This window comes from Leguminivora glycinivorella, chromosome 13 (genome assembly GCF_023078275.1).
Source record: "Leguminivora glycinivorella isolate SPB_JAAS2020 chromosome 13, LegGlyc_1.1, whole genome shotgun sequence".
Taxonomy (NCBI): domain Eukaryota; kingdom Metazoa; phylum Arthropoda; class Insecta; order Lepidoptera; family Tortricidae; genus Leguminivora; species Leguminivora glycinivorella.
In genome coordinates this window covers 13,021,470-13,041,432 of record NC_062983.1, presented here as the reverse complement: position 1 = coordinate 13,041,432, position 19,963 = coordinate 13,021,470, and the positions used below count along the sequence as shown (strand labels likewise).

The 19,963-nt window shown below is 36.9% G+C and overlaps 1 protein-coding gene across 1 annotated transcript in view; it reads left to right on the top strand.

Moving 5' to 3' along the window:
• LOC125232734 (mucin-12) overlaps positions 1-19,963 on the top strand; it is a 321,469-nt gene that overhangs the window by 213,984 nt on the left and 87,522 nt on the right. The window contains exon 5 of the mRNA XM_048138493.1: positions 7,472-7,576. Within this exon, the coding sequence (XP_047994450.1) occupies positions 7,472-7,576 (105 nt within the window). The remainder of the gene's footprint in view (positions 1-7,471; positions 7,577-19,963) is intronic.

The window sequence follows — 19,963 nt, the reverse complement described above, 5'->3', positions numbered from 1 at the left end:
GCGATTCTGTGAATGAGCATGAATCGATTGTGAAATTGTATTTACGTGACTTTATGAACATTTGTTCAAGTTTTTTGGCAGAGGGGTAAGTAACTGAAAGGCTACTCCACTCCGAGAGTTCATCCGACACTCCACTATAATATAAAGTTTTATTGTCTATACATGCAATGCATACCTGCAATCCATACTAATATTATAAATGGGAAAGTGTGTGTGTCTGTTTGTTCGTCTTTCACGGCAAAACGGAGCGACGATTTGACGTGATTTTTAAGGAGAGATAGTTGAGGGGATGGAGAGTGACATAGGCTACTTTTTAGGGTTCCGTAGTCAACTAGGAACCCTTATAGTTTCGCCATGTCTGTCTGTCCGTCCGTCCGCGGATAATCTCAGTAACCGTAAGCACTAGAAAGATGAAATTTGGTACCAATATGTATATCATTCACGCCAACAAAGTGCAAAAATAAAAAAGGGAAAAAATGTTTTATTAGGGTACCCCCCCTACATGTAAAGTGGGGGCTGATATTTTTTTCATTCCAAACCCAACGTGTGATATATTGTTGGATAGGTATTTAAAAATGAATAAGGGTTTACTAAGATCGTTTTTTGATAATATTAATATTTTCGGAAATAATCGCTCCTAAAGGAAAAAAAAGTGCGCCCCCCCCCTCTAACTTTTGAACCATATGTTTAAAAAATATGAAAAAAATCACAAAAGTAGAACTTTATAAAGACTTTCTAGGAAAATTATTTTGAACTTGATAGGTTCAGTAGTTTTTGAGAAAAATACGTGGCCCGACACGCTCTTGGCCGGTTTTTGTCTCTTTCTAACGCAAGCAAAGCCGGTACGGGCTAACAAACGTTACATACATCTATTCTCTGCCGTTATTTGTGTTCGCGCCCTTCTTAAGTTATTGTCAACAATCTGTCTGAAATAAAGAGACGAACAGCTAATTAAATATATCGTCAATGTTTTATTTGACAAAAAGTACACCAGCAGCCACTTATTTTTGTATTCCTCTGCTTATTTTTCGCCACTATATCTGGGACAAAGGACGGGAGGCTTCTTGAGATAATAATTTTAAGGAAACTGCCTGAGAGTTTTTTCATAAAATAACCAAGAGAAGAAGCGGGGCATTCGCGCGACCGCCGAAGGGAAATGCGAGGTCATAAAGTTGCAAATGAAGTAATATCGCGCTCGGGCTGACTTACTGCCTAAAAGTTGGGCAGCAAGTCGAACAGAGCATGTAGCCAAGAGTATAAGCGTTGGCGCTCCGTGGCGGACGATACGCGACTGATTTTGTCGCACCAACACGGAAGAGGGATAGAGAAAGATAACCACGATACGCTGTGGAGCATCAACGATTGTATGTTTGGCTAACGGCTCACACAGTCGCTGTTCGCAGTGCTCGGCGAACACAATACGGCACCACTTTCAATTTGTACCCGCTATTTACTTACTGTCATTTAATTAAGCTGAATAAATTGGCAGAGTGGCTTCACCAGCGCGATGGGGTTTGTTGGCTCGTGCTGTAATTAATATTGGCCTTGTACAAAGTTATACAGCCAACGATTACACTAATCCGCGTCTTCAATAAAGAACAGAGAGGCATATTCAAATTTTTCATTTTTAGAATATGAATTCGATCCATAGAGATCGAATCCAAATCCAATCCATATTGTCTCTAGGTAGGTACATTAATTAAAATTATCATAGGTTTATTTTTGTCAATACGACGACAATACTCGTACTACATAAGCACTGCTTGTTCATTCTGTAAATATTCGTACGAGGTCACAAATAGGTAGCGTAAATTAATTTAACAATTAATGTATTATGTAACATCGCTGCCATTATTAGATGACCCTTATCGACAACTGAACAGCTTCAAAGTGTTTATAGTACTAATATGTATCAATAAACATTTCCATTTATAGGTTACACGTTAATAATAATAAACAATACCTGGTGCCGTAGCCGAATGGCATTTCTGCGACGCGAAACGAAAACGAAACGCCGGGAAAGGTAGTCTGGCTCTGTCACGCTAATACGCAAGAGCGATAGAGATAGTTATCTAGACGAGCGTTTCGTTTCGTGAGCGTTTGTGCCATTCGGCTACGTACCCTGCGCCAGTTCTCGAAAATGGCCGTGCCACGCTCTATTGGGATCGATCTATTATTACTGACAAGACTATTGTAGCCAATAAGCCTGACATTGTGATAATAGATCGACCGCAACGCCAGGCAGTGGTCGTTGACATCACCATCCCCCATGATGAGAATCTCGTGAAAGCCGAGAAGGACAAGTCCAGTAAGTACCTAGACTTGGCTCACGAGATAACCGCCATGTGGGATGTTGAATCAACGATCATTGTTCCGATAGTCGTTTCAGCGAACGGTCTCATAGCGAAGAGTCTCGACCAACATCTTAAGAGACTCGCTAGGTGGGCCAGATGCAGAAGGCGGTGATCTTGGACACGGCGCGGATAGCCCGACGGTTCCTCTCTCTGCAGCCCTAACCACCGGCAGCTTGGGCCCTGTCCCGCTGCTGGCGACACCCTAGGTTAGGTTTTTTATAATATGTTTATATGTTTTTATATTGTTTTCTAAATGTTTTTGTATTTTATTTTTATATACATATTGTAAAATACCTAGCCTAAGAAGGAAAATAAATACTGAGAAATAAAAATATTGCATAATCTATTGCGCTCTCGCCGTGAGCTATTCTATTTCTAAATTGAGCCTCCAATTAAGCAAATCCTGTAAAACTGGTATTACGTTAATAGGTAGTCAAGGATCACACCAAAGAGCTACTCGAGTCTTAAATAATTAGGAAGGAGCCACGGCAGCGAACAAGGGAATTGCTCAAATGTCATAAATAATTTATAGAGATTCAAAGTCGCAAGCTCTTTAGCGGGAGAGTAAGAAAGCTTTTGTAACCACTCGCTGGTGACATTTCCTTATTTTGGTTACGAGTGTACTCGTGGATATCATTGACGACGCCATCTTAACTTTACATACCTACAATGCCTGTATATAGACTATTTCATTTAATATCAAAATAAGGTAATGGCGCCTATTAACGTGGTACTTAGGCAGATTTCAAAAGATACCAAAAAATTAAGGGTATCAAAGCTCATTAACGACCACAAATATTTTTTTTATGGAAGAGTATTTATTGAACTATTAGTTTTGAAGAGTTTTAGGATCATTTTAGTTTATTATATGTCATAAAATGATTATTGAAGCCAACATACCTAAATTTTCTATTACCGTGGTAATGAACAGGTTGCAGTTCTATTAACGCGAATTGAGATTTCATTACCGAGGGTATGAATGACAGTGTTTTTCTGCCATCGGTAAATAGAAACCCATCTCAAAATTCGGAGCTTAATACCGACGGTTGAATATACAAATTATGACAAATACATATACCTATACTATCCTCCTTTATGAATACCCACAGAAGACTCAGTTTCACCTAAGAAATCTGTACTTACGGTACACTAAATGTCATATTTTGATACAAGACTAATATGTCGCTCGGTAATAGATACTTCTATAGGAACCCATTACCGACCCAAACAAATATTGCATGGATCGGTAATAGATTCTTATATATTCTATTACCGAGGGTTATCTGATCGTACCATCGGTAATAGGCATAAATTGGAGTATTATAAAATCTAATTCCGACCCATAAAAACAAAGTCATACAGATGTATTTTCATTACAAATCAAAATAAAATATTGCAACCTTATATTAAAACCAAGTTTACATAACTGGTAAGTAAGCATCAGACTTTATGTCAATGTTTAAAAAAATTGACAAATTAACGGTTTTCATAGAAACTACGAAATCAGTCATGAAGTTTTTGCTAAAAATTAAGGTTTTGTTGAATAATTTTCATACCGCGTAAATAGTTCTTTGATAGCGTGAATAGATCAAGATTGAAACAACTGTAAGACATTATATAACTGATCACATATACTTAAAATAAAGCAAAAAGAACTAATATCACTACTTTAACTATTACCGTGGTATACCACAGTAATAGAATCTACTCACGAAATGGCGCCTTTCACCGCTGTCTTTTAATTTCCACTTTAAACACATTTCCAGGCTAAACAATACGTAAAAAGTACTCAGAAATCATGTAGAAAACTATAAACAATAATTTGAAATGCATAACTTTCACCTGTTTGCCATAATTATTATGTAAACTACTAAATGAGATTGGAGTTCACTTATGTTTAGCGTCACACGTCAGTATGACACAACCTCTTCTCGCGGCCCCGTGGCAAAAACTGTCAAATAGCGAGCGTCTTCTTTCATTCACACTCTCTATCGCCTATATGTGCGTTAGTCAACTAAACAGGCTTCCTTTGTGTAAGTAACTTTTTTTAAGAAATTGGTCGGTTTGCCTATAAAATGCGTATTTGCAAATGCGGCGGTAATGGACGTCGATTTCGATACCCGCGTTGATAGCCGCCGTTACCTTAAAAAGTTCATAAATGAATATGATTTATTTGGAAAAATAAAAATCACATAGCACAATAAAATATTTTTTGTTGATCTCCGATACGTAATAAAAAACCACTGAATAAACACTATTTGGTTTGAAGGTCAGTTTAGCATAGTAGATTATGATGCAGCCTGCGAAGCCTATGGCCATGGGTTCGAATCCTGGTAAACATGTATTTGTGAGATCAACATAGTCACTAGTTCCTGAGTAATATTTGTTATTTGTGTACATACATCTTACCTAGGTTGGTTTGGATCGCACAGTACTTACACAACAAGTTGTTTAAATATAATATATAGTTTATAGATATTTATTCATATTTGTGTGTATACACTGCATCGACACAACCACATAAATTTGACACAATCACCATCGATACATGATTGCGATTATGGAGCAATACGTAACATATACCTCAACGGCAATCATACACAAATTGACCTAGTTCTACTCTCACACTAACCTCATTATTTTTTTGCTATGGAAACTTATTAATTTTTTAATCAACATAGGTACATATGATATTTATTGTATACACATACCCTACCGGATTACATTAGAGACACAGCTATTATATTCTAAATTAATATCGTGACTTGCCCGCCATATGTTAAAAGCCGTTTTTAGAACCTTGCAATACCCATTTTGTGACCAAACCTCCCTAAAGGAATAAAACGAACATTCGTTCCCTACTTTAGTAAGCCTTCCTGCCCCTTGAAGCTCATTGATGCGATTAGTAACCACTCAAATAGAGCTCGTTCTTACGCTTGCCTCTATGAATACACCTACGTACCTATATAATCCAATCTCCTTACTATGAAACATGATTCTATGAATGCAACGGAGTATTCCCTATTGCTTTGAAGGCAACCATTTCTGGGCACAGAGAGAATATCGCCGTACATATATGCTGGATACATATGTGCGCAAACATAGATTGCCTTGACATAGCAATGAGATTAAAAGTGATTAATTATGCGGATTAAGGGATGAGTTTGGTTTGCGCTGGTGAAATAGTTGTTTATAACGGAGCAATATTTAATGTGTAACATGACCGGGTAGTAAATATGCGTGCTTAAAAGCATATGCGATATTAGCGTAAATGTTGGTTTAGTGTAACGCGAGTAGGAATGTTAGTAAACAGTACGTACAGTACTTACGTACATAAATATTCTGTGTTTATGTTATGCTCTGTAGATATGAGCCATAACAATTATAATACTTAATGAATGACTCACATCTACTGGAAGCAAAATAAATAAATTTTGTTTATTTCCAAGAAAATACAGTCATGTATACAATTAAACTGACCTCCACACTAGGCAGATGCCTGTCCCGTGGAGAAGATGTCCCAGACTTAGGTATCAATTAAAATAATATCATAACTTCTTACATATAAAAAGAAAAACAAAAAACAATAGAGGTAAAAATTACTAATTGGTAACAAGCACTTAAAGTTTTAAGACAAAATAAAACAAAACAATACAACAATGGTTACATCATTACTAGATGTATTTCTGATTAGAAAATAGTGAGAAACAATGAAATTAAAATTTAAAATGATTTAAAACTTATTTTTTCTAATGTAGGATAAAAAATAAAGATTGATATGTATGTATACTTTTTTGTGTTTTGTTGTTGACAAAAACTTAACAAAACAACCTTCAATATAGCTGAACTAGACGCATCACTCATTGGACTTAACATTAGCGAAACTACTAAACTTTACAGCCTAATTAATCACAGTTCTTTGGAGCTTCTTGTAACCTGAGTTTAAAACCTAATGTTGTAATATATAAATATAAATTACAAAAAATATCACAGCTACTTCAAACCATATATATTTCAAATACCTTTGTAACTGAGCCCGTTAAGTAATTAATTGAATAAATTCCCAGGCAAAGTGATGTAAAGAAAATTGTTTATTCGATCAGTTGATATTAGTTGTTTACAGTTGAACAGGCTGTACGGAGAGTAAATAAAATAACAACATTGTACAAATCATAATACTCACATATTACGCTTGTTATACAATACATACCTATCTGAGTTCAAAGTTTGGTTTTAGGAAACTTATTTAGTATTTCTAAAATATTATTGGTACTTATTATGGTTAATAAGGCTTAATATTTTAATATAAATATGAAAAATGCTTACATACCTGGATTGTATATTTGAGCATTTTGAACGAGAGTAGGTAGGCACTTCTAATGCATTTTTGATAAACGATATTATCATAAGAATTTTTCAAAAATATTATTAATTTTGAATTGCAATAAACATTTTCATACTTTTGACATGTGCAAGTGTGCAAGTTTGTGTCTGTGTGTGTGTGTGTGTGTGTGTGTGTGTGTGTGTGTGTGTGTGTGCAAGGGTGCACTAGTATCTTGAAACTTCTCGTAGGTGTCACACTCCCTTTTGGCGTCCATTGTGAATAGCTATTATACACATACATAATATGTAATTTTGACATGTAAAATTGAAGTAGGTATTTGATTAGTTCTGTCAGAAAATCTCAAATATTCAAAAGGGCTATTTTTTCAAAGTTGTTCCCCCACTTTTATTGGACTTGGAAATTTTAATGTGGTTTCCACTCAGAATGGCGAACTCTTTCAATCCTAATAGGAGAAAAAAAAGTCCCAAGGTTTTTTCCATTCCGTTACCATTTTTTCATACATTTTATATGGCAGTATCGGAATGGAAGGTTTGAAAAGTATATGAAAATCTTAGAACATTTTTTTTCTCCTATCAGGATCGAAAGACCTCGCGATTCTGAATATAAATCGCGTAAAAAATACCCATGCTACAAAAAAGTGGGGTGGACAACTTTGAAAAAAAAAATAGTCCAAAAACACTTTTATAACTGAGCTACACAATGGGTAAAATTTTCAATATGTTTTATATACTAAGTTGTAGTAACATTGTAAATTATATTTTAATTTGGTCAGATGGGGATCACGACGAGCTAAGTGCCCTATTGGGAGCGGCGTCGCCGGAGCTCGGACTGGCCTCCGACGCTTCTGATAGCCTCCCCCTCCCCGATCATGATAATGGTAAGCTGGGTGGTAGTGACACTAACACTTTGAGCATTGCCATCTGTGCCCAACCTGGGTTTCTAACTTGTTTGTTTCAACCCTATTTTAACTAGAACCACAGAATATATAATAGTACAAGTACAGAAGGCTCACTCCTTTGATGTTCACAAAACGCCGCCATTCTAAATTCTTACCTACATTAACAAACGGACAGCACGCGTGCAGTCGACATTGAATTCTATTGCGCCGCGCGAAGGTCGTCGCCAGTGAATGGACCGCGAACTCGCGGCCGCCGGCATGTACTTGTAGCGCGGTGAAAGGATCGCGGAGTGAGCCGCCCCTGCTAGAACTCGAACTTGCCTCCGACGCTTCTGATAGCCTTTCCCTCCCCGATCATGATAATAGTAAGCTGGGGGATAGTGATACTAACACTTCGTGCATTGCCATCTGTACATAACCTGCCTAGGTTTTTGTTTGTTTGAACTCTATTTCATTATTAACTAAAACTCTAAGTAATTTAGTGTACTAGAAGTACTAGGACTCGAACTTTTGATAGCGTTCCTCTCTCACAGCTGTTGGGTGATAGTGTTGATACTAAACTAACACGAGACTAGGATATAGACCATAATTACCTTTTTGTTTATTGTCAAACTACATCGGTATTTTCGGTATTTAGAAACAGTTACAATATGCATCATGGTCAAGGGCAACACATGGGTGATACCATAGCTTTAACTATATTCATTGCAATATCGGGAGCTCGACAAAAAGCAAAAAGGTATACCTAATCGGTCTAGGTATCCCGGTTGATATAAGTATATTGATACTATTTAACCAGGAATCATCATCAAACTAACACTTTTAAGTAGTAATTGCATCTTCTAAGTCAACTGGACTTTTAACTTGAATGTTTGGACTTCACGTTTTACGAGGATTGTGTTTAGGTTGTGTGCTTACTAATATTATACAATGATAGAGTCAATTTTGTGTTGTACTATAATGTTATAGTTTTATGTATTATATATGTCTTAATAAAAAAAATCTAAGCTCTACAAGTACAATACGGCTGTGGTCAATCCTGCACTGCAAACTGCACTGAATGAAAAGAGTATTTACATGCAAGTTTGGCCTGATGAACCACATAAGAACTCTTGAAACGATTGCCGAGGTCACCATAAATAACTCAGAATCTTTAAAGATACTGCCCAAGATTCTTTAGGCATTTGTGCATCATCCAACGGAGTTCTTATCATTCGTATATTGGATATTAAAGAATCTATCTATGTATTTGTATAGTAACCAATATTTAGTAATTAATACGCTGTGGGATTAAGTTTCAATCGTAAAACTGAATTTTGCTGATATGAAAAGTTTTACCGGGGATTTAAAGCTATCCAAAACAAACATTGTCAATAAATTGCATAGTGTTCAAATGCAACACAAAGTTTATAAATAAATCTGTTAGCTTATGTAACTATATTGCTGACTAATCCGAGCTTGCATTTCAATTAAAATTGTGTTTATTAAGCAAGCAATAAATGTATATATTACGCTTTGTCCAACATACATAAATAATCACTGGCACCAAATATTGCACAATTGGGTTTAATTTAGATGTTAACAGATTAATTAATATATTTACAAAGTTAGTATAAACCTTTGTGGCCGGGCGGAGTTATGAGTTGGCAGCGTTTAGCCCTAAAAGTCCCGGAGGCGATGCCATCAGTTTGTTTAAATAGGTGACAGTCCCGCGAGCTCTATTTGTCATCTGCATCTGCAATCTCGGGTTATTTAGGGCTTTACACACGCGTGTGCCGGATGGGTTATACAACTTTTTATGACGCTCCTACAAAGTTGTTACACGAGTTGAATGTGGGACCTAAGTGCGTAAAGCAAATCGTACTTATGTAGATTCTAATCCCCTTATTCATAAACGTACATTAAAGTTATCAAGCCGATAAAGTTCGTTTATCCCTTTCTATCACACCGATACGTCGGAAAGGGACAAACGAACTTTATCGGCTTGATAACTTTAGTGTACATTTATGAATATGCGGGTAAGTAAAAACACCGCATACCTAATGATATTACAGCAGCATATACATAGAGAGAGAGTCGCGCTAGAACATAACGGGTTAAACATAACAAGTGAATAAAGAATAACATATATGCAGGGAAGTTTTTTTAAATTTCCAGTATTGTCTTAACTGTTATATGACATTTATATAATTGTATATGCATTTAAATATGTACATAAAAACACAAGTACTATAATGTTACCTGTAACAATGAAATAGAATACGTTAAAACGCGTTTCGTCTCGCACCGCCAAAAGCCATCAATAAAGTACGTGCTTTGTTAAATTCAACCGTCGACCTACATCTGCCAACACCACTTCGCAGATCAACCCGACACCCGCCCGAGGCCCGAGCCCGCGCCGAATATCGGCCCGAGGCAGCTATGAAACGCTAGTGTCTGCTGACTAATGTGCCCTGTCACACGCCGCCGGCTTGTTTCCTCCGAAAGGCTCGTGTGCCACAATGCTCTTTGTCAGTGCTGCAACATGAGCGGAATAAAACAAGTGGCGAGCGATGCATTCAATGCTTGAAGATTGGTCATGATTTTATGCCTGATTTTCGAATGCAGTTCAAACGGGAAACCGAATGTCGAAAACCAAATTATGTTGAAAAATTTATAATTTTGACCGCCAGTTCATGGTTACTTTGTTGAATTCAGATGTTTATACAATAGGAGATTACTATCCTTGCAAATATGTATCCTAAATTAGTTCTATAGCTGATACTAAAAATGTATCTGTCAACCCAATGAAGCATGAGGAAATTCATAAACATGTTTGTTGTGTAATCATAAAAACGTTACACGTTGCTGTAGGAGTTACATCTACAGTGTGGCTCTCAAAAGCAGACCGAAAACGGACGTTAACAGATCGCTTACCAATCACAGGCGGGCAGTTGCTTAGGCTTTTCTAATAAAATTAATGGATCTCCGACTATTATCAACTGTTATGAATCAAAAGGACCAATTATACTGGTTAATCTGAGGCGAGTGTAACAAGGCAGCGATGCAAATGACAGCTCTGGAGGTAGATAGAAGCAATTCACCTTAGCACACCCGGCATATTTGTCACTTGCACCTCCCACGTTCTGAGCAGGAAATATGTTCACCCCAAATGAACATGCTTGGCGCTTGAAACAGCTTTGGAACGTTGGTTGGCAGGACGACTGCTCAGTTATATGAAGCCTCACGACGTTTCATACATATACCAAATATCTTCCAGTAATTTTTCCTCAATTATTTTAAACATAATCAGTTACAGCGTTTTTCAGTTACCGCCGAATGCGAAAGATACGTAAGAAATTACGTAAATACTTAGTCGTACGGTATAAATACGTATTGTATCGCTACGATCGCGTGATCGAGGATGTAAAGATGTTCTAAGCCTTTCTACATAGTGCATACAAATGCAATCTGATATGCGTGTTTTTTATTCATACCTATAGGGAAACTGGAACTTTGTTAGTCATAAACCATTTCAAACTAAGTTTTAGACAAACAAAACACTTTTTTCTCACCATCTAAGGCATCTAAGTATATCTTGATCATTGTATCTCTTCTGGTGTACCTCTGAAATGTATGATGGAAGGATTCAATGCGTAAATTCCCACATTTATATACCACCATTGTGATGTAAAGTAGATTTATTCGAGGCCAGCATTAGGCCAGAATTAGGCCACGAGCGACAATGATTAACGGCATTACTGTGACAATCCATTACCTCTAATGGAGCTTGTCATTTTATTGAATCCTTCCCGCAGACGTACTCGTACTCATTCATTATTAGGAGCCATTTTCTATTTTCAATTAGCCTGTTATGATCTACAAGGTTTATGACTTTTATAGCGGCAAAAAACATCATTGTTTAGTAACAGTTCCGAATAAAGAAAAAAAAATGTTTTATTATTTTAGAAAATTTACTACAATTTCACATAATGGAAAATGCCGCGCACAGGGCACTTAAAGGCTAGCGAAGTATAATCTTACGAAGTAATATATGTCTATAAGGTACAGCGGGGCTAATCTCCTTTGGGGGGGGGGTCATTGTAACTAATACATTTTTTCCCCTATTACACTATGATGTTGAATTCTATGTGTATCCACTGAACACGCCTACCATATATGCATAATGCAAATATTGTAAAACATGGCAAAAATAGACCAGTTACATTTGCCCCCCCCCCCCCAGTCGAGATTTGCCCCGCTGTACCTTAGTTTAAGTATTTTAAACACCAGACAAGCCGTTTTGAGCTTACCGTAGGACTCAGTCAGTCTGTTTAAGAATGCCCTACAATAATATTTATTTACAAGTTATATTGAATAAAGAAAAACATTTTCAATGTAATGAATCGTTAAATTGGACCTACTCAGGCGCAAATACGCGAATGTTACATTAATTGAATGAGTGAGCAAACGAAATACACTCGAGAGAAAACGTTAATAAAATAATTGAAATACAGTGCATTAGCAGATGAGGCTGGAGGCGGAGACGCTCGTTATGTCAACCACTTGCACAATGCAGAGCACGCGTTTGAAGCTAATAACGTCTGTACATTGTGTACAACCTTGCGATCTTAGCCAATTTGGAAATTCTGATGGATAATTTTATGATTAGCCGGGTCCACGCAGAGCGAGGCACGCCGCGCGGCAATTTTCTCGCGCGGTAAACGTGCCATGTAGACGTGCCTCAACTGAGGCAGTGCGTGCATTTTGCTCGACCGAACGACCTGCCTCGGCTAAGGCAAGTCTACATTGGATATTTATTGCGCGACGACTTTGCCTCGCTGTGTGGGCCCGAAAAATTACTGCTTAGACAATTTTAATATATACATGTATAGGTACATACATGCTATGCACCTACTCAAGTCGGTTTAATGAGTGAAAACTATAGTCTAATCGTTGGCTTCATAACCTAGTTGATAGTCATATAATTAGTATTATTTATTTTAAGTGAGACAATTTATTATACAAGGAAACATAAAACAGGTTAAATTACAAATAAATTTAAATTATACGACTCGAATAAGTAGTAAGTTATATATTCTAAACAGTTGGTTATTTTTTTATCTATTTAATTTCATGGACATATCATGTCTTATTTTCATGTTCCCTCAATGGTGAATCTTGTGCCAATCAGTCGCAAAACTGAAAAGCATACTTATTTTGATGTAATTTCAGACAGTCCTTTGCATAGCAAAAGAGTCGACAAGGCTCAAGGGACTTGAGTCAAAGCCCAAAGGTCCACTCGTAGGCAATCAGTCGCTTTGGCAGATTAACCCTTGTAAAACTGTTTTCACTTTTGGATTAAGTTTCAAAATGTACGCAGTCATAAAAAAATATAATAAAATAATTTATAATACCCCCAGGAGGTTGTAGGAGGCTCCCAGCATGGACATCAGTACATACATACCCCAAATACGTACATATTTGAGTTATACTTAGAGTTAATGAGTTGATAATTTTATCCCATAATGGCTTTATTTCATTTTTATTCACCAAGTTATAAGAGTTTTTTTGTTGATTGACGTGACGTGTTTACAATGTAAATACGTAAACAAAAGGGCCCTGTTTTTTCGTATTCCTACGGGTTGTAGGTAGAAGTTATATTTTATCTCTCAAAATAGAAAATGCTTTTAGAAGTTACATTATTACAAGCGTTTTATTGTGCTTAAGTATGCATCAAAAAGCTTGCGCAAAGCTCAATGTCATCTCGCGAATAAGGCATCCACTGAAAGCTTCTCTCTTGAGCGCAAGTATAGGTACTTGCAAGCACGACAGACGGGTATTTACCTCCATAATTATTAGACGGATAATGTAAACGCACTGTAACGTCTCTGAATACAATGTGAATGCGTCTTCATTCATGCTTCAGAAGTTACTATAATTACTAATAAATCTTGCACATGCATAGTATCTCCTTTAAAAAAAATAAAAGAAAAATGCATTTATTTCAGACATACAAGGTCCATATTTTGTTAGTACTCGTATAACTTAACCTAAAAACTATGGTTAACTTAAAACTAATCTTAAATAACTAACTTAGGTACTAGAGATAAGTGGAGAGAGGACCAGTGCTTTATGAGGCCACTGTCCCATCTCTCAGCAACTTACGCCACTACTATATGGCCTTTTGGAACGTGAAATGCAATATTATGAATACACTCCTATTTATATAGATCAAACTTTCATCACTGACGAGGCATTGTATTTACTGTTGTAAAGTTAATATTAAACTATCTGTAAATAAAAATACCTCAGCCAGCCAGTCAATAATTTTATTGTACAAATCATATTGATTAAAGTCTGCGTAATCAAGTGCCTGCCATACAATATTGGTCCGATGTACCCAAAACACTGATTATATTAGTTATTAAAGAGCTTTGAGTAATTACCTCAGTCACCTATTTGTTGATTATCAGTTGTGTGGGAGTCAAGTTTTAACTCCGCTATATAGACATATATATGTTTGTATACCCATCGATACGACAAACACGAGTCCCATGCGTCAAAGCAATGAAACTTTAACTCCACATCAAAACATAATTGTAGTGTGCAAACAAGGAAGCGACTGCGATCCATCAGGAGACTGTCGCCAATTACCGCCGCGGGCTCTTCATTATCATACGAACGCAAGGGATGGAAATATATTTAGGGCTTTAGAAACTTCAGGAGAACTATAGCGTAACGATCTTGGTGACTTTCCCTCTATTTCCTCGTTTCTTAACAAGTATAGTTGAACTGAAATTACAACTACCTATAATAATGACATTTTAAACAACAATATTCATGTATTCGTATAACTACTTAAATAACCTTATGTTTTAAACTGGCCACGGAATTGTTTACCAAGCAGCACACCTATATAAGCGACACCTTGCATATCCTTCACGTTACAACGAACTTTCTAAGTGCCAAAAGTGGTGTCTGCAAATTGCAGTCATAAATTTTCAGGCACAGATGTTGACGATGTACGTAGGTGACGAGACACAAGATACTGCTTCAAATGTTTGCTTTATTTACGTTATTCAAAATGTTACCATGTTTTAAAATTAAATGAATTATTAGTAAACATGTTCTGGTTTTTAGTTAATATTGTTGTTAGGTTTAATACTAATTAATTACCACTATCACTAATTAAATCCGCAAAATGGACATCAACCCAGGATTAAAATGGAAACAATTTGATTTACTTAATAAAAGCGACACTAACTAAACCAATGTTCGCGTCACTCGTACGAGGTTTACCGCTTAGCGGGGTTAGGTTATTTATCAGGATTGTCACGTGTGTTGGTAAATTTATCGCGTTTCGCGAGAACTCTCGAGAACAACACGACAGCGCAGATTTCGTGGAATTAACCAGCTACGTTGCTTGCCCTACAGATTTCAAAGTTGCACATATAAGAGATAACACAATCCCACGGCTTACGCGGCTTCCTGGATTTATTTGACTCAGTTTTATTGTTTACTTTGCTGCAATGCAACGTTTCAAGCATTATGAGAATTATAAAATCGGATGAAACCTACAAGAACATGTGCAATCTAAAAACAACTAAAATATGTACTTAGTCTTATTTTACTTACTTTTGTGCATAATTTAAGCAATGTAAGTACATTTATATACTTATTGTAGAATCCATTGTTCTTTCAATATTTTCGTTTCGAATTTCGTCACTATATTAAATAATTAGGCACAAAAAGTGTTGAGTGTACCTGCTTTACAGCATCTGTGAGTTTATGTCCTAGTCCTAGTATCGAGTCTCATCTAGAAATTTGAATTTTATAGGTATCAGCTTATTTCAAATTACAATAAAAATGTACAAGAATAAGTACATACTCCATTTATACGAGGGGTGATCCAAAAGTAATGATAACTGAATACTTTTTGCATCGGATTAAAATAAATAGGTATGCCGTTACTGTCCACAAAGACTCCTTAGTAAATAAAAAAAAATAAAAATAAAAAATATGTATCTGTCAGAGAGTTGCATTTGTTTTTTCACGAGCAGTCGGAACAATATCGCAAAAATGGAGAAAACTGAGGTGAGAGCGGTTATTAAATACTTCTGTTTGAAAAAAATGTGTACTAAAGATATATACGCTGAATTAGTGGGAACACTGGGGGAGTCCGCTCCGCCGTATTCTACAGTGGCACGCTGGTCAAAGGAGTTTAACTTGGGAAGAACATCCACTCAAGATGAACACCGCGAAGGCCGTCCATCTGTCGCCCTTACTGGAGAAAACGTAAAAAAATTAATGATCTCGTTTTAACAGATAGAAGGATGACTATCAGGCATCTAGTTGAGCTCACAGGCATCTCGTATGGCAGCATTCAAAGAATCTTAACTGATGAATTACATATGAAAAAAGTCTCCGCTCGTTGGGTGCCTAGAATGTTAACGGCTGAACAAAAGAAAATACGTTGTGAGATTTCGAAGTCTAATCTTGAAAAATTTCAAACTGATCCCGAAACATTTTTGCGTCGGTTTGTAACCATGGACGAGTCTTGGATCCATCATTTCGATCCTGAGACCAAACAGCAATCCATGACCTGGAAGCGAGCGTCGTCCCCTACACCGAAGAAATTCAAGGTAGCAAGCTCCGCTGGTAAGGTCATGGCTTCAGTGTTTTGGGATGCTGAGGGAGTCATAATGATCGAATACCTGGAAAAGGGAACCACTATTACGGGCTCCTACTACGCTGACCAAATACGCAGATTGAGAGAGGCAATCAAAGAAAAGCGGCGGGGTAAACTTCGAGCTGGCATCCTGTTTCACCAGGACAACGCACCGCCCCACAAGGCCGGTGTTGCGATGGCTGCCATCCGTGATTCAGGGTTCGAATTGCTGGAACACCCCCATATTCGCCAGACCTAGCCCCCAGCGACTTTTATCTCTTTCCACGGCTGAAGGAAGATCTTAGAGGCAACAAATTTTTGAATGATGGCGAGGTAATGGCCGCTGTGGAGGCATTTTTGGAGGGTCAAGAAAAAGATTTTTTTTTTAAAGGAATTCGTAGTCTGGAGAAACGATGGTCCAAGTGTGTAGACTTGGAAGGAGATTACGTAGAAAAATAAATTATTTTATTAAACATTTTATGTGTCTTTCATACTGATTATCATTACTTTTGGATCACCCCTCGTATGTATACAGAAATATATATTACAGTTTTGTGACTCTTTAATAGACATCATAAATTTTCTAACAATTTCGGTGCTAGCAAATCTAGCTTAAGCTGGAATAGTTAATTAGGATTAATCACAGTAATATGGACCTTAATTGATAATCTTGATAACCTAGAAAATGTTGATATAATCTCCTTTCTACCATGCTGTGCCGAAATTGCTAGAATAATTTACGATGTCTGCTCATTGTAACTAAACCTCCGCTTCCCCTTACTTATTTACTTACTTACTTGACTAACCAACAGTATAGCTAACCCCCCTTTAAATATACCCCGTAAATTTGGCCTTGTGATCGTCTAGCGTGAATAAGTAGAACCCTTCGATGTGAACCGCGATAACCTAGATCCTTTAATGAGTATCAGCTGTATTTTTGACTAATTTTTAAAATTTTATTTATTTATATTTTAAAGAAGAATAAAGGTTATTGTAGCATAATAATATAGTGTTATAGAAGAGTATTTTATCAGATTTAGGCCTAGAAAGTTATATGTGAGAAAATTAATGACGTAATGAAGAAATTTTAAAATAAAAGTTAGTGAGTGAAACATACATGAAATAAATATTAAAAATTATTTTGGAAAACAACCGCTACGCTCTATTAGTGATCCTGGCTTGGGTACGAACTTGCGTTGCGGAATAGGATCCTTAATCTCAATCAAACTGCTTTATTGAGAGTCCTATGCCAAGCCAGAAGGGCTATCTATCTACTAACTAACCCCCCTTTTATTTTGTTCCTTTTCCCCTAGCTAAACCCCCCTTTTCCCCAATACTGCTAATAGACCATAACTTCTCGATCCTTCTAATGTATCATCAAGGCTCCGAGTAGTTGCTACCACTGAGAACGAAGTAAATAAGTCTAGTAACTCGTTGAAGCTTTTGACTTGTCATCAGTGGACGGCGCTCGCATGCCACTGGGCCCTATAACAAACCTATGCTTTTTATTCCAAAGAATAGTTTGTTTCCCTAACCAACTTGATAGAATTTACCTTGAAAAACTAGTTAGCAACACTCACTGGCTCGATGCTACATGAAGAATCAGAAATTGCTACCACAATTATTAATTTCACTCAAATAAATTAAGTAATAAGAGTTTTTATAAATTACCAGTTTTACCACATATTTTAAGATAGTAAACACCACATTTAAAGTCCATTTAAACCATATAAGTAGTAGTAGTTAAATTATTTCTCCACAATACACGTTGACCAATTATAATTTAAGACCAATCATAACAGAACTCTACTTTCATAGAAATAGTGTGTGACTCTACCCTAATCCTATTGTTTTCCCTACTCTAACATATCTGAAACACAGACCCTCACTTACCATAGATCTTGTGTTCAGAATATGTACAAGTGTATCCCTACTAGAACTGTACAGTTCAGCCAGCGAAGCTGAGATAGGCAACCTATAGGCTTGTGTCGGTCAGATCCCCCCCTCTGCTTTTGCCCGCGGGCTAGGGTAGCAGAGAGTAGATCGCCCTATCCGTGTATATATCCAGTATTCTAGGACACACCAGTACCAGCCACATAAGAGACCCAGCTGCGATCAACTTTACTTAGATGTGGATCGATCACAACCGAAATCCCCAGCGACCAACGCCAGCATGGACTAGAGCACCGAGTAAATAAATATATATATATATAGGACCCCAGCCTCAAATACTGCCGACTTCAGTGAGCAAGGATTACTCCTAATGTCTTTCGTCAATCGTGAAAGTCCTCACTTCCATCTAACAGTTGGACTCTTTGAGACCGGTGAGAAAGTACGCCTTTTGTAAGTAAATAAAGACGCCCAAGCCCTCCACTTGGAACAAAAAGACTCCTAAACGCCTTATGTTTAACAGCCGCAAGGTATAAAGCGCTTAGCCGGACAACAGTCTGTCACAAACAATGATCTGGCTTATAACTTTCACAAAATAACCCCATGGAAAATTACTAAATTCAATTTCACCGACCAACTAAACAAACGAATGAAGTTTCCTTTACGTGCTATAATCTACGCTTAGTTTTGCAAGAATTACTCCCTACAAAACCAAACACAGACTTATCTCCAAGCACCAGCCATACATCGACCCAGTCTTTGTATTGCTTGACGGCACTCAAGAAACAAAGCACAGAAAACTTCACTATACACATTAATTTAAATGTAACACTACACTATAAATAGAACACTAAAATAACCCCACAACTGACAGTAAAGCAATTCCACCACAGGTCTAGGTTCAACTGTACGACGATATTGTCCCCGCACAATCAAACAGAGACACAATTTCAAAGTTTACAATCACTTAGAATAATTTCCAAGTAAAAACAAACAGAGAAATAATAGCAGAACAACTTCACTCACCAGTAACACACGAAAGCCAGAGACACTGTTAGTCTTGTAGATATTTTAAGAATGACGCGCGTCGGCTCCCTCCGACCCTTTTATAGATTCAAATGGCGACAGAATTTGGCGACAAAAAAGCGACAATTGAGCGACAATTGAGCGACAATTGAGCGACAAAAGAGCGACAAAAGAGCGACAAAACGGCTACAAAAGAGCGACAAGTAACAATGGATAGCCGCTAAATTACATGCATAAGAAAAAGGTCATAACTGTTTTGTTTACTAAGTCGTACGCCTTAGGCATTAATGTCCAAGACAGCTCAGCACGTACGTTTTTGCTTCTCAATAGTAACATCTGCATGACTGCACGTGTTCCAAAGTGATATAGGAATAATTTTATTGATACCTAGTTAGCGACGAAGAGTTATGTATTGCGGTTAGTATAGGTATGCAGATATTTTTTTTGTTAAAGGGTTTTAGTTAGTTTTGTAGATCAAATACGCAGTAAAATATCATTTTTGTTTCTAAATGCTACATTAAACACATCCAGAAAGTATACTACTAATCATTATCAACTTTCATGACCTGTGGTTGAAATCAAGACATAATATCGGAACGCTACGCAGTCGAAAAACTGTCAGTGTCAGTATTTCGTCCATGTGAACGTAGTTTGTTGATAAATATGTTTTTTTCAACCTGTTTTGCATCAAATAACAGTGAATTTTATGAGTGAAGACGTGACTAAACATGTGATAAAGCTTCAAAGATATTATTTGTCAAAATATCCAATGAAATCCCAAAGGAAATATGCACCAAAAA